The 15,281-nt window shown below is 35.0% G+C and overlaps 1 protein-coding gene across 4 annotated transcripts in view; it reads left to right on the forward strand.

The window, feature by feature from the left end:
- The window catches only part of ABCB9 (ATP binding cassette subfamily B member 9), a 70,337-nt gene that overhangs the window by 32,189 nt on the left and 22,867 nt on the right, over nucleotides 1-15,281 (forward strand). For all 4 annotated transcript variants that reach the window (XR_004540307.1, XR_004540308.1, XM_033954298.1 and 1 more), the window contains exon 11: nucleotides 7,292-7,465. Coding sequence is in view for 2 of the 4 variants with exons in the window: in XM_033954298.1 (XP_033810189.1) it covers nucleotides 7,292-7,465 (174 nt within the window). In the remaining 2 variants the exon portion in view is untranslated. The remainder of the gene's footprint in view (nucleotides 1-7,291; nucleotides 7,466-15,281) is intronic.

Raw genomic sequence — 15,281 nt, forward strand, 5'->3', positions numbered from 1 at the left:
TCCACCAAAATGTAAAATTTAATTTGGTGTAGTCCTTCCAATTTTGAGTTATTTGTTGCATGGCGACCCCTGTCAATATTAATAATAGTTTGTTATTGTTTGCTGAAATCGGACTCTGAGTTCTCATTGCTGTACCAAATAGTATAGTATCATATGAGAGTCCTACATGATTTTCTAGTAATTCATTAATTTGGGGCCAAATTAGTTTCCAAAATGCATTTATACAGGGACAAAAAAAATTAAGTGATCTAATGTCCCGACTTCTATTCTGCAATGCCAGCATCTATTAGATCTAGTACTATCTATTTTTTGTAAACGCGTAGGGGTCCATAAAGTTCTATGTAACAAAAACAACCAAGTTTGACTCATAGATGCTGACTTTGTAGATCTTAATCTCCAGGACCAAAATCGTGGCCATTGAGATTCAGAAATTGTCTGACCAATCTCAATACTCCAAATATCCCTAAGTCCAGTTTTCTTTTTTTTTGTTTAAAAATCCATTTAACAATTTATACCATTTTGCGGCTTAGTGACCCAAAAAATCCGCCTGGAAACATAGAATCTGCAGACTATATTGAGTATTAAGAGCTTTCCATTCAGGGAACCCTGCCTGAATAGCTTGCTTCAATTGCAACCATTTAAAATATTGTGTTTTATTTAATCCAAATTTATGTTGCAATTGTGAAAAACTAAGCATTGCTCCTTCTAAAATAACATCATTCAATGTTCGTATACCTGCAATTATCCATTGTTTCCAGACGATTTTGTATCCGCCAATCTTGATCCTGGAGTTTACCCAAATTGATTGATTTAATGATTTAGCAATTGGTTCTGGTGATAGATTACCAACATATCTTAACGTCTTCCAAGTATCCAATAAAATTCTGTTATCCTTATATCTTCTTGGCATGTTTATACTAATTAGATGTTCTGGATGTAGTGGGAACAGGAGCCGCCATTCTAGATATAGCCAATCTGGTACATTCTCCATGAGATCTGGGAGGATCCAATACATACCCTGTCTTAGAATATAGGCTTGATGGTACCTATAAAAGTTTGGAAAATTTACCCCTCCCTCCACAATTGGTCTTTGTAAAGATACTAAAGCAATTCTGGGTCTTTTCCCAAACCAAACAAATTTTGTAAGAATATTGTTTAACTTTTTATAAAATGACCCCTGAAAAAATATTGGTATCATACTCATTTGATAACAAACCACAGGCAATATCATCATTTTAATTGTTTGGACTCTTCCCCACCAAGAAAGATGTAAAGGATTCCATTGCTCACACATTTCTGTTATTTTTTTAAATAAAAGTTTTTCATTTTCTTTTACTGTATCTTCAATTGTAGTTTTGATAATAATACCTAAATATTTTAATCCTTCTTCTTTCCAAATAAATGAATATGAATCAAATAATCCTTTGGTACAGTGAACATTAATTGGAAGAATTTCCGATTTACTCCAATTAATTTTATATCCAGAAAATTTCCCAAATTTCTCTAGAAGATTAAATAAACTTGGAACAGTATTCCCCGGTTCTCTTAAATATAATAATATATCATCTGCATATGCAGAAAGTTTAAATTCCCAGTAAGAAAATGGGATTCCCTTTATCTCCTTAGTTTGATTAATTGCAATTAATAAGGGTTCTAAAACAATATCAAAAAGTAAGGGGGACAAAGGACATCCTTGTCTAACTCCCCTACGCAAGTTAAATCTATCTGATAAATTGTTATTAATATATAATCTTGCACCAGGAGAGCTATACAATGTCTGAATCATTTTAATAAAACCAGGGCCTATTCCAAACCATTCCAGAACTTGATACATATAACTCCATTCCACTCTATCAAATGCTTTTTCTGCATCTAAAGATAGCATAAAAGCTGGATCATTCATATTTTTCACTAAATTTAAAGAGTGGAATGCTAATCTAGTATTGTTTGATGAGTGTCTTTTAGCAATAAATCCTGTTTGGTGTACATCAATAATAAAAGGAAGAGCTTTTGCCAATCTTATTGCTAATACTTTAGCAATCAACTTACCATCTACATTTAATAAAGAGATAGGCCTGTAGTTTGAAACCAAGGTAGGATCCTTGTTTGGTTTTGGTAAGACAATAATTACCAAATCAGCCATAGTACCTGATATATTCCCATTATTTATCAGATATTGATACAAATTTAATAAATGTGGTAAGATGATATTTTGAAATGTTTTATAGAATTCAATAGTATATCCATCACCACCCGGAGCGGATCCAACTCCAAGAGACTTCAATGCTGATTCTATTTCTTTTAAAGATATAGGATCTTCTAAACTTCGTTTTATATGATCCGGAACATTTGGTCCAATAAATGAGTTTAAGAAATTTAATCCCTCTTGTTCTTTATTTTCATAAGATTCAGAAGAATATAAATCTTTATAAAAATCAAGAAATTGTATTAAAATATCTTTGGTGTTAGTGTGTGTGTTGCCTTGTGTATCTTTAATTGCAATAATCTTAGATTTCCTTTTTTTTTGCTTTAAGAAAATTAGCTAATAATCTTCCAGCTTTGTTTGAATTACCATAGTACTGAACTTGCTTATTGAAGATATCTTTCCTCACAAATTGAGAAGAAATCTCATTATATTTCGCTTTTATTTTTAATAAACTTTGTAATGTATTATGTTCCCAGTTCTTAATTAATTTATTTTCTAATACTTTAATTTGGTTTTCCAGATCAACATATTGTTTTTTAAGTTGTTTTTTGATAAATGCTGAATATGAAATAATATTTCCTCTTATTGTTGCTTTAAATGCGTCCCACAAAATCTCAGCATTAATATTGTCCGAATTATTTATTTGAAAAAATTCATTCATCTTTAATTTAAAATCTTCCAGAAAGTTCGAGTCCGCAAGTAAAGCATTATCAAATCTCCAAATTGGATCGAAATGTACTATATCATTATTCTTAAAGTCAATCCACACACCAGCATGGTCTGAAATTATAATGGGATCAATAACTGCATTCATCACTCGCTGCGCTATATTATTAGACACAAATATATAATCAATTCGTGAGAAAGATTTATGGACCTTTTTAATCATTCAACAAGTGTACAATAATAAATAATACATAAGCTCAAAAACAACACTTGATAAATCCATCAAGATAATAACAATTGTATATATATATAAACCCATCACCCACCCTCCCTTTCAACACTATTCTTCTTAAATCATTATACCTTTTTCTTAAATTGTACAATTCCTCCCCTCTCCGTGAATAATTTATCTTCAAAAGAAAAAAAATGGTGTTTATTCATTACAAAACAATGTTAATGGCTCCCATATTTTATTAAATCTTTTAATAAATTTAATCATTTAAATCTTGTACACATCACTTATATTTCTTCTAACATCATCTTAAAAACATAAATTTATACCCTCCCCACCCACCCTTTCTAATGTTGTTAATTTTTTCTTGGAAAAAATCAGCTCCCTTTCTAGTTTTTGAGGGGTTCATTTTAAAAGCAGTTAGACAAACAAAATGCCTTACGTTTCTATGGTACTGCTAAACAATCCTAAAATAAGTATCAACTTCATGAACATAATAATAAATTAAAGACCCTTCTGAGTAGCTTCTCAGGAATACTTTGGGCTCCTTTTACGAAGGTGTGCTAGCGGTTTTATTGCTTGCACCGGATTAGCGCATGCTCAAATCTACCGCCTGCTCCAAAGGAGGCGGTAGCGGCTAGTGCGCAGGGCAATTTAGCGCGCACTATTCCGCACGTTAAGCCCCTAGCGCACCTTCGTAAAAGGAGCCCTTTGATTCCTTATAGAGGCATTTTTGATAGTGCGTCCAAGTCCGACTTTGGACGTTTCCCGCGAGACGTGCGTTTTCGAAACCAAGGCCAATTTTTCTTTTCCCAAAAAATGTTCTATTTAGATGTCTTGGCCCTTAGGACGTCTAACTTTTTGGCCCATTTTCAAATACAAAAATGTCCAAGTTCAAAATGTCCAAATCAAGACCATTTGGACGTGGCAGGGACGGTGGCACAGCGAGGGTGAGAGGTGCCCCACCAGGCTACTCCAGACACCGCTGCTCTACGAAATTGTCCTATAATGTCTGCATCTGTCATAGAGGCTGGCGATGTATGCACTGTTTCTTTCACATCTTTGAGGGGAGGGGGGGCAGTGTGGGGAGACATGCCTTCATGCATCCAGTGGTCATCTGGTCAGTTTGGGGACCTTTTTGGCACGCTGAGGCCTTGAAAATAGGTCTCAACTCTGAACATCCAAATGACACCCTGGACGTCTTGAAAAAAGGTTTCATTATCCCTGCAAGAGGCTCAAGCGTGAAGCCTGCCCAAAACATGCCTTTCACACAACCCCTTAACATTTATTATTTATTTATTTAATTAGTTTTCTAGCCTGTTGTCCCCAAAGAGCCCAGAACGAGTTACAGGTTTAACTACATAATTTCTGTACAAGTTTACAATACAAGTTTTTATCCTAACTTGATACATGCTAGGGGCTAATGATAATATACAGTTTACTGGTTACAATATGCTATGGTTGTCCTTACGACGCAAGGTTTCCAGTACAAGTTATACCTAATTGGACACGCAGAAAGTTACAGTGTATGATACACGTTATCCTTATGTGACACATACTGGTTCTGGTACCAATATACACCTCTTTGTAGTCTATTGGTCAAGGTTGGGGTTTAGGTGCTTTAGATATCCTGGAAGTGGAATGCCTTGCAAGACGTCTAAAAATTTAGTTTTGAAAATCAGTACTTGGACGTTTTGGCAATTAAAATGTCCACGTTCCAGTTTATGCCATTTTTTTTTTTTTTTGGAGGTCTGCATTTTTTTGAAAATGAGCCCCTTATTCAGCTTTTCTTTGTTACCATTAAGTAACAAACAGAGAGGGTGATTGATGCCTGGAATGCGCTGCCGAGGGAGGTGATGGAGAGGAGAATGGTGACAGAGTTCAAAAAAGCATGGGATGAACACACAGGATCTCAAATGAGAAAATAATGGTAAACAGATCACAAAGTGTTCTGCTCAACGACACGCTATCAAAACCGGAACCGATCAAATATTGTGTTCCACAGGGGGCTCTACTTTCCTCCCTATTATTCAATCTCTACATTAGACCTGTCCTAGACATAGCCCGCAAATATCAAATACAGATTCATTCCTTCACAGATGTCATCCAACTGTACCTACCGCTAGGAGAAGCCCATGATGCCCAGATTGAAAAACTCCTAAACTGCCTTTCAGAAATCAAAAACTGGATGTCCGTCAATAAACTTCAACTAAATGCCTCCAAAACGGAACTCCTTTGGATCCGCAAAGAATGCTGCGACCATGCCTGTCCCTCGCTGTGCTGGCACTCAACTACTCTGACTCCAAAAGACCAAGTGCACAGCCTAGGAATACTCCTTGACTGCAACCTGTTGCTCTCCAACCATATCTCTCAGGTTGGATCTTCCTCATTTTACTACCTGTGACAACTCAGAAAAATAAGGAACTACTTTTCAGAGTCTGACTTTGCCCAACTACTCTATGCCCTAGTACTCTCCCGCGTGGATTACTGCAATGTGCTATGCAATGGTCTAACGGCTCCAGTATGTTCAAAACGCGGCAATCGGGCTTCTAAAAAACCTCCATGCCCGTGACCCTGTCTCCCAGGCTCTAGCATCAGCTCACTGGTTACCTGTGGCTAAACGTGTCTTCAAGGGCCTGATGCTAGCGTTCAGATCCTGGCACGACATAGCACCGGGCTGTGTAATGGCTAAACTTCCTCCGTATGTGACAAACCGGTTCCTCCACTCCCAGAATGAAATATGCCTCAAAACGCTCCCTGGTCGTGCCCTTCAACTACAAACTCCTACTTCAAACCGAGCCATTGGAATTGACTGCCATCAAATATCAGATCTCTTGCAGGTCCCCTCAACTCCAGAAAAGCATAAAAACATACCTCTTCATCTGACCCCCTGCCCTTGATCCATGGACTACAAAGAATTGTCTATTGCTAACCGAACCAGTCTGTGTCAAGTAAGGATAACCACACCTAATATGTGCCAACTAGGATGAAAACTTGCATTGTAATCTTGTACTGATATTATGTATGTTTAACCTGTAACCCGTTCTGCGCTCTTTAGGAACAACAGGATAGAAAAATGAATGAATTAAATAAATATATATATTGAAGGAATTAAGGCCAGTACTGGGTAGACTTGCACGGTCTGTGTCTGTATATGACCATTTGGTTGAGGATGGGCTGGGGAGGGCTTCGACGACTGGGATGGTTTATTTATTTTTTTAATTCTTTATTCATTTTTAAACTTTCATCAAGTGTACAAAAATTCATAATAAACACAATTAATCTGAGCACTTGAACATCTTATCATTATAACCCTCTCCCCACCCTCCTCAAAGCCCATTATTCATTATAAGATCATATACTTGATACCCTCCCCCCACCCAATACTAAATGGTGTATAATTAATAGAAAAATAGCATTTAATCATGACAAAAAGATGTTAATGGCTCCCATATTTTAATAAAATTGTTATAATTTCCAGACTGGGATGGTTTAGTTGGGCTGGAGTGAGCTTTGACAGAGACTTCAGTAGATGGAACCTAAGCACAGAGTCTGGTCCAGAAATAGCTAAGAAAAAGGAACATTTAAATTAAATCAGTATACATAATTTGATTTGAGGGAGGGTGGGGAGAGGGTTACATTTGTATGTTTAGATTATAATGATAAGATATGCAAGTGCTCTGATTAATTGTGTTTATTGTGATATGTTGTACACTTGATAAAGTTTTAAAAATGAATAAAGAATTAAAAAAAAAAAAATTAAATCAGTAATTTAAAGAGAGGGTAAGGTTGGGCAGACTGGATGGACCATTCGGGTCTTTATCTGCCATCATTTACTATGTCACTATGTTGCTAAGTTTCAAGGTGTAATAAATGATGTAACCTATGATGACATGAAACTTACTTCTAAGATTACCAGATGACTCATGATCAACATGGACAGTTTGGGGCAGTTCTGATGTTGTCCTGTTGTGTGTAGGAAGTTATAGTTCTGTTTCATTAAGTAAGACAGCAATACATGCAGTGAATTGGAACCTGGGTCTAACAGAGTGTTCTAGAACAACCTGGAACTATCTGGTATCCCTTCTCTATGTTCAGCCGGAGATTAGACCAGTCGGGCAGTTTTTTTTACCCTAGGTATGTTTTTACAACTGGATAACAAACTGTCACCCCCATTGCTGTTGTAGGACGTGACCTTCACTCTTCATCCTGGCAAAGTGACTGCCCTGGTGGGTCCTTCTGGGAGTGGAAAGAGCTCTTGTGTCAACATTTTGGAACATTTCTACCCTTTACAGGAAGGAGAGGTTCTGCTGGACGGATACCCAATTCACTTATATCAACATAAGTACTTGCACACAAAGGTACCTGTATTTCTAACTGTTTTATGGTAGAACTAGTCTTATAGCCCGTTACATTAACGGGTGCTAGAATATATGTGTGTGTGCCTGTCTTTATTTCTTTCTTTCTCTATCCTTAGCCTGTTTCTGTATTTCTGTCTTTCTTTCTTTCTGACTTTCTTTTTCCTCAGCTGTCCACCACCACCCCTTGCCTGCTCCCCCTGTCCATTCTCCCTTCCTTTTATCTCCCCTGTGTCCACCTCCACCCCTTCACTGCTTCCCTTATCCAGCAGCAACCCTTCTCCCTTTGTTTTACCTCATATGCCAATGGAATTGATAACTCAAGTATAGCATTAATCTGTCTCCATATCGACTTCCAAAAATTGAATATCAAAGGACAGTGTCCCTATATCAAAATGACAGTGCCAGCATCTATTAGATTTAGAACTGTCTAACTTTTGTAAATGAACAGGGTTCTGGCTAGAATGGAGACTCATGTTTCCTTTGCATCTTGGTCATGTTGGTCATGTTGTTGATACCTGGAAAACTTTAAGGTATATAAGTAATTTAACTCCTATTCCAATAAATAAATCAACAACTCAAACGATTTGGCTAAACCCTAAGATCAAGGTCGGCGGTTTTAAAATCATCTGGAAACATTGGATGTTGGCAGGAATACGTATTTTAGAAGATGTAATAAATAATGGCAAACTGCTTGAGTTTTCACAATTGCAACATAAATTTGGATTAAATAAATCGCAATATTTTAGATGGTTGCAATTGAAGCAGGCCATTCAGGCAGGGTTCCCTGAATGGAATAGTCTTATTAATTATCATAGCCTAGAATTCATATGTTTTCAGATGGACTCTATGGGTCACCAGGCCACAAGGTGGTATAAATTAATAGCTGAATTTGTAAATAAAAAACCAAAACATGGTCTTAGGGATATTTGGAGCATTGAGATTAAGCACCAGATTACTGCATCTCAATGGCCACGACTTTGGTCTTGGAGGTTAAGATGTACAGTGTCAGCATCTATGAGACAAACATGTTTTTGTTTTGTTTTTTTGCATAGAGCTTTTTGGACCCCTGTTCGCTTACAAAAGTTAGATAGCTCTAGGTCTAATAGATGTTGGCACTGTCATCTTGAGGATGGGACATTAGATCATCTATTATTCTATTGCCCATTCATATCATTATTCTGGAATTCAATTTGGCCTCAAATAAATAGGATGATGGAAAATCCAGTAGCCTTGACTTATGATACTATCTTATTCGGCACAGCAATGAGAGCAAAGAGTCAAATTTCTTCAAACAATAGCAAACTTTTATTTATATTGACTGGGATAGCAGTACAACAAATTACATATACAGTGGTGCCTCACACAACGAACTTAATTCGTTCCAGGAGCAAGTTTGTTATGCGAAAAGTTCGTTATGTGAAACGCGTTTTCCCATAACAATACATGTTAAAAAAAAAAATTCGTTCTGTAGCATAAAATATGCTAAGATGACATAAAAAAAGATAAATTTATCTTGTTAGAGCTGGTGTTAGACACAACTGGGGACTGCAAAGTCCAGGCAGAGGCTTACGGCTCTCTTTGACCAGGGGGGACAGTTGCACTACCCTAACCCTATTCCTGCTATGTGTGACTGTGGTATTCTGTTAGCATGATATAGAGGGGATATATGTGAAGGGGAGGGGAGACAGGGGTTTTGTTGATCCTTGCTGTGTATTATAATCACCCCCCACATACTCCCCAGTACCTTTTTTAATTCCTCCCATCTTTCCCAGCCAGTGGCGTACAGGCCAGAAGCGCAGAGATCAGGAGCAATTCCTCTGTACACCTGTGTGGGCCCATGCCGATCTCCGAATGGCTGCAGTTAGTTCTTGTGAGTCCCGCGAGAGCTGGCTGCAGTTAGTTCTTGTGAGTCCCGCGAGAGCTGACTGCAGCCATTCAGAGATCAGCGCAGGCCCAGGCAGTAGCACAGAAGGCTTGCTCTTGATCTCTGTCTGCGCTTCTGGCTGGGAAATTTGCTAGACCACCAGTTCGAGTGAGCGGGTGAGATTAAAGTTGCAGCAGTGGTGGCTTTTTAAAAAAAATATGTGGTGGCGGGGGGAGGTTTAAAAATATGCGGTGGCGGCAGAGGCTTAAAAATATGCAGCAGCGGCGGCAGGGGGGTTTAAAATATGTAGCGCCACTGCACAGGGAGCCAGGCGGAGAGAGGGCAGTTAAGCGATGCAGCTCGGGCGACTTCGTTGTGTGAAACGAAGTTCGTTGTGGGAAGCAAGACCTGAAGTTCGTTGTGCGCAGCGTTCGCTGTGCGAGACGTCCGTTATGCGAGGCACCACTGTAACTGGAAAAATTATGACTTCTGGTGGAATTCCGTATGCCATATATACAAAATGGAGCGTGCATTAGCAACACAGAGAGGCTATTTTGGCAAGTTTCAGAAGATATGGGGACCATTAGCAGATTTCTGTAATGAATGAAATCATTTTCCCATAATAAAACTCTTATTAAGAAGGGAGGGGGGTGGGTTTCATCTTATTTAATTTATCTCATAAAATATTTGTCAATATTTTATTATAATTGTTATGTGTATTGGGAGGGGAGGGAAAAGAGGGGGTTTAAATTTTAACAACAATTATTATACATATTAGGTAATACAGATATTTTAGGTATTATTGTTTATAAATACAGAATAATATATTGTATTTACAGTGATACATGAAAGGAATTCAAATGTATGTTTTATGAGATCTTTTTAAATTTCTATGTTACACTTGTTGATATATGAAAATGAAAAAAAAATTTAAAACAAAATGTTGAAATATTTATTTTATTTTTTTTTTATAATTCTTTATTCATTTTTAAACTTTCAACAAGTGCACAATATAAGTAATATATAGATTTACTAACATCACTTGATAAATCTATCAAGATCATAACAAAGGTATATATATCTAAACCCTTCTTCCCCCCTCCCTTACCATACAATTATTTAATTGAATCAATCTTTGTCATATTTCTTTTTTAACATTTTTTTTTTTTTTTCATTTATATAAACCCTCCCCTTTCCCTTCCAATCATAAATAATGTTAAGAAAATGGTGTTTATTCATTACAAAACAATGTCAATGGCCCCCATATTTCATTAAACCTTTTATAATTTCCATTTTGTATTGCTATTGAACGTTCCATTCTATATATGTGACATAGTGAATTCCACCAGAAATTAAAATTAAGTCTTGTGTGATCTTTCCAATTTGTAGTAATATGTTGCATGGCAACTCCTGTCATAATCAATAAAAGTTTGTTATTACTTGCCGATATCTGACTCTTTTTCTCATAGATATGCCAAATATCACAGTATCATAAGTTAATGCTACAGGATTATCTAATAAAGAATTTATTTGATCCCAGATCGAATTCCAAAAGGCTAATATATAGGGACAGAAAAATAAAAGATGATCCAAAGTCCCTACTTCAAGCTTACAATGCCAGCATCTATTAGACATTGAACTATTTAATTTTTGTAATCTAACAGGGGTCCAAAATGCTCTATGCAAAAGAAAAAACCAAGTTTGTCTCATAGATGCTGACAGTGTACATCTTATTCTCCAAGACCAAATTTGTGGCCATTGAGATGCCAAAATTTGATGATTAATCTCAATGCTCCAAATATCCCTAAGACCATTTTTAGGTTTTTTATTAACCAATTCACTAATAACTTTATACCACTGTGCGGCCTGGTGACCCAGAAAATCTGCCTGGAAGCATAAAAATTCCATGCTGTATTGAAAATTTAAAGTTTTCCATTCAGGGAACCCTGCCTGAATGGCCTGCTTCAATTGCAACCATTTATAAAATTGTGATTTATTCAGTCCAAATTTATTTTGCAATTGTGTAAACTCAAGCATTTTTCCATTTGAAATAACATCATTTAAAGTTCGTATTCCTGCATTTAACCAATGCCTCCAGACAATCTTAGTTCCGCCAATCTGAATCTTGGAGTTTAGCCATATAGATTGATTTGTCGATTTACTAATAGGAATTTCAGTTATTTTTATTTTTTTTTATTTTCAAGTTTTACATAAAGTGTACAAAATATTAAAATACAATTGATAAATACACAATATCACTTTTATATCTAATACATCATATTCTAAATATATTTTCCCCCCTCTCCCTCCCCCCACCCTTCTATTATTTTTTATTCATATATTACATATTATATATCATATTATAGTCTATTATGTAAAAATTATTTTCACTGCCCCCCCTCTATGTGTGTCACAAAGAAGATATTTAAAAGAAGAAAAGAAGAAGAAAAATCTTATTATTTATTCATTGCAATATTTTGTCAATGGCCCCCATATTTTTATAAATTTAGTATATGTCCCTCTTTGTATTGCTATTGTTCTTTCCATTTTAAATATATGACATATTGTATTCCACCAAAATGTATAATTTAGGTTATTATAATTCTTCCAATTATTGGTTATATGTTGAATGGCAACCCCTGTCATAATTAATAAAAGCTTGTTATTTTCTGGTGAAATTTGACTTTTTTTCCTCATCATCATTCCAAATAATACTGTATCATATGATATTGCTATATGATTTTCCATCAATTTATTAATTTGTGGCCAAATTGAATTCCAAAAACTTTTAATGTAGGGACAATGATACAGTAAGTGATCTAATGTCCCTGGTTCCAGATTACAGTGCCAGCATTTATTGGACTTAGAACTATCTAATTTTTGCAAACGTGTAGGGGTCCAAAAAGCTCTATGTAATAAAAAGAACCAAGTTTGTCTCATAGATGCTGACACTGTACATCTCATTCTCCAAGACCAAATTTGTGGCCATTGAGATGCATTAATTTGATGCTTAATCTCAATGCTCCAAATATCTCTTAGACCATTTTTTGGTTTTTTATTCAAATATCCAGATATTAATTTATACCACAATGCGGCTTGATGTCCTAGGAAGTCTGCTTGAAAACATAAGAACTTTAAACTATATTGATTATTCAATGTTTTCCATTCAGGGAACCCAACCTGAATGGCCTGCTTCAATTGCAACCATTTAAAACTTTGTGTTTTACTAAGACCAAATCTATGTTGCAATTGTGAAAAATCCAGCAGTTTACCTTCTGAAATAACATCATCTAGAGATCTAATGCCTGCAATAATCCAGTTCTTCCAAAGGATTTGAGCTCCGCCAATTTTGATCTTGGAGTTTATCCATAGAGATTGATTAGTTGATTTGTTTATTGGGATAGGTGTTAATTTACTAATAAATCTCAACGTTTTCCAAGTATCCATTAATATTTTATTTTCTCTGTATCTTCTAGGCATGTTAATACTTGGAAGGTGAACTAAATTTAAGGGAAACATAAGACGCCATTCCAAATATAACCAATCTGGTGCATTATCTATAAGTTCTGGGAGGATCCAATACATACCCTGACGTAGAATATAGGCTTGATGATACCTATAAAAATTTGGAAAATTTACCCCTCCCTCCTTAATTGATTTTTGCAAAGTTACTAAAGCTATTCTAGGTGTTCTACCAAGCCAAAGAAATTTCGTTAAAATACTATTAAGCTTTTTATAAAAGGACCCCTGAAAATAAATAGGTATCATACTCATTTGGTAGCAAACTACAGGCAAGATCATCATTTTAATAGTTTGAACTCTCCCCCACCAAGAAATATGTAAAGGGTTCCATTGCTCACACAACTCCGTAACTTTTTTTAATACAAATTTTTCATTTTCTTTTACGGTATCTTCAATTGTATTTTTAACTTGAATGCCAAGATATTTAAATCCTTCTTCCTTCCATATGAACGGAAAATCTTTAAATAGTCCTTTTACACAATGAACATTTAAGGGTATAATTTCAGATTTATTCCAATTAATTTTATAACCTGAAAATTTACCAAACTTATCAATTAATTCCAATAAAGAAGATAAGGTAGATTCCAGATTTTTCAAATAAAGCAAAATATCATCAGCATAAGCTGAAATTTTATATTCCATATCTGAATATGGAATACCCTGTATCTCCCCCTTTTTGCTGTATTGCTAACAATAAGGGTTCTAATATAACATCAAATAACAAAGGAGATAAAGGACAACCCTGTCTAACTCCCCTTCGCAATTGAAATCCATCAGATATCATATTATTAATATTTAATCTTGCAATCGGGAAGCTATACAAAGTTTTTACCATTTGTATAAATCCAGAACCTATACCAAACCATTCTAAAGCTTGATACATAAAATTCCATTCTACCCTATCAAACGCTTTTTCTGCATCCAAGGAAACTGTAAAAGTCGGTTCATCTATTTTTTTTGATAAATTTAACATATGAAAAAATAATCTAGAGTTATTAGAGGAATGTCTTTTAGCAACGAAACCCGTCTGATGCATATCTATAATATGTGGGAGAGCTTTGGCTAATCTCAAAGCCAAAATTTTCGCCAAAAGTTTATTATCCACATTTATTAAAGATATAGGCCTGTAGTTCGAAACCAAAGTAGGATCTTTATTTGGCTTAGGTAGAACAATTATTATTGATTCAGCCATAGTACCTTTAATATCACCTTTTATAAATTGTGTTTGATATAAATTTAGTAAATGTGGGGAAAGGACATTTTGAAATGTTTTATAAAATTCTACTGTATAACCATCACCACCTGGAGCGGATCCAACTCTAAGAGATCTCAATGCTGTTTCTAATTCTTTTAATGATATAGGTTCATCTAAACTTCGTTTTATATGATCAGGAACTTTAGGTCCATTAATTAAATCTAAAAAATTTTTACCATCTTTTTGTCTCTCCAAATAAGGCTCGGAAGAATACAGATTTTTATAAAATTTTAGAAATTGTTTTAAAATTATATCTGTTTGATTTGTTATTGTACCAGTATCATCTTTTATCCCATTTACATTAGTTTTCCTTTTTTTTGCTTTAAGATAATTTGCCAATAATCTCCCCGCCTTATTAGAATTTCCATAATACACTGCTTGTTTGGAAAACAAATCTCTTCTTATCATTTTTGAAGATAATTCATTATATTTACCTTTTGCTTTCAAAAGAGCTTGCAATGTCTCATTTTCCCATTTGTTTATCAATTTAGCTTCTAATATTTTGATTTCTTTTTCTAATTCTATATATTGAATTTTATTCTATTTCCTAATAAAAGCTGAATATGATATAATATTACCCCTCATAGTTGCTTTAAATGCATCCCATATATTCTCAATAGATGTATCCTCCACTAAATTCATTTGAAAGAAATCATTAATTTGTGTTTTAAAATTTTCTAAAAATTTATCATCCACAAGCAGTGCATTATCAAATCTCCAAAGAGGTCTACCCTTTTCCAATTTATCCAATTGTAATTCTATCCATATTCCCGCATGATCCGAAATAATAATAGGATCTATGGAAGCTTTAATCACCTGTTGCACTTTATTTGTTGAAACAAAAATATAATCTATTCTTGAAAATGATTTATGAACCTGTGAACAAAATGAAAACTCCTGATCATTAAAATGAAGAATACGCCATATATCCTTTAAATCGCATGATTGAGCCAGATTATCTAAACCTAAAGATTTTATACTTTTACTTGGTTTTTTATCCAATAATGGATCTATTACAGCATTAAAATCTGCCGCCACCACTAAATTAGAAGCAGCCAGTGGTAATAACATATTCTGTAATTTTTTAAAAAATTCTGATTGATTCGAATTAGGGGCATATATATTAAACAACGTCAGGGCATTATTTCCCATACCTATATCAACATGTATCCATC

Source organism: Geotrypetes seraphini, chromosome 8 (genome assembly GCF_902459505.1).
Source record: "Geotrypetes seraphini chromosome 8, aGeoSer1.1, whole genome shotgun sequence".
Lineage (NCBI taxonomy): Eukaryota > Metazoa > Chordata > Amphibia > Gymnophiona > Dermophiidae > Geotrypetes > Geotrypetes seraphini.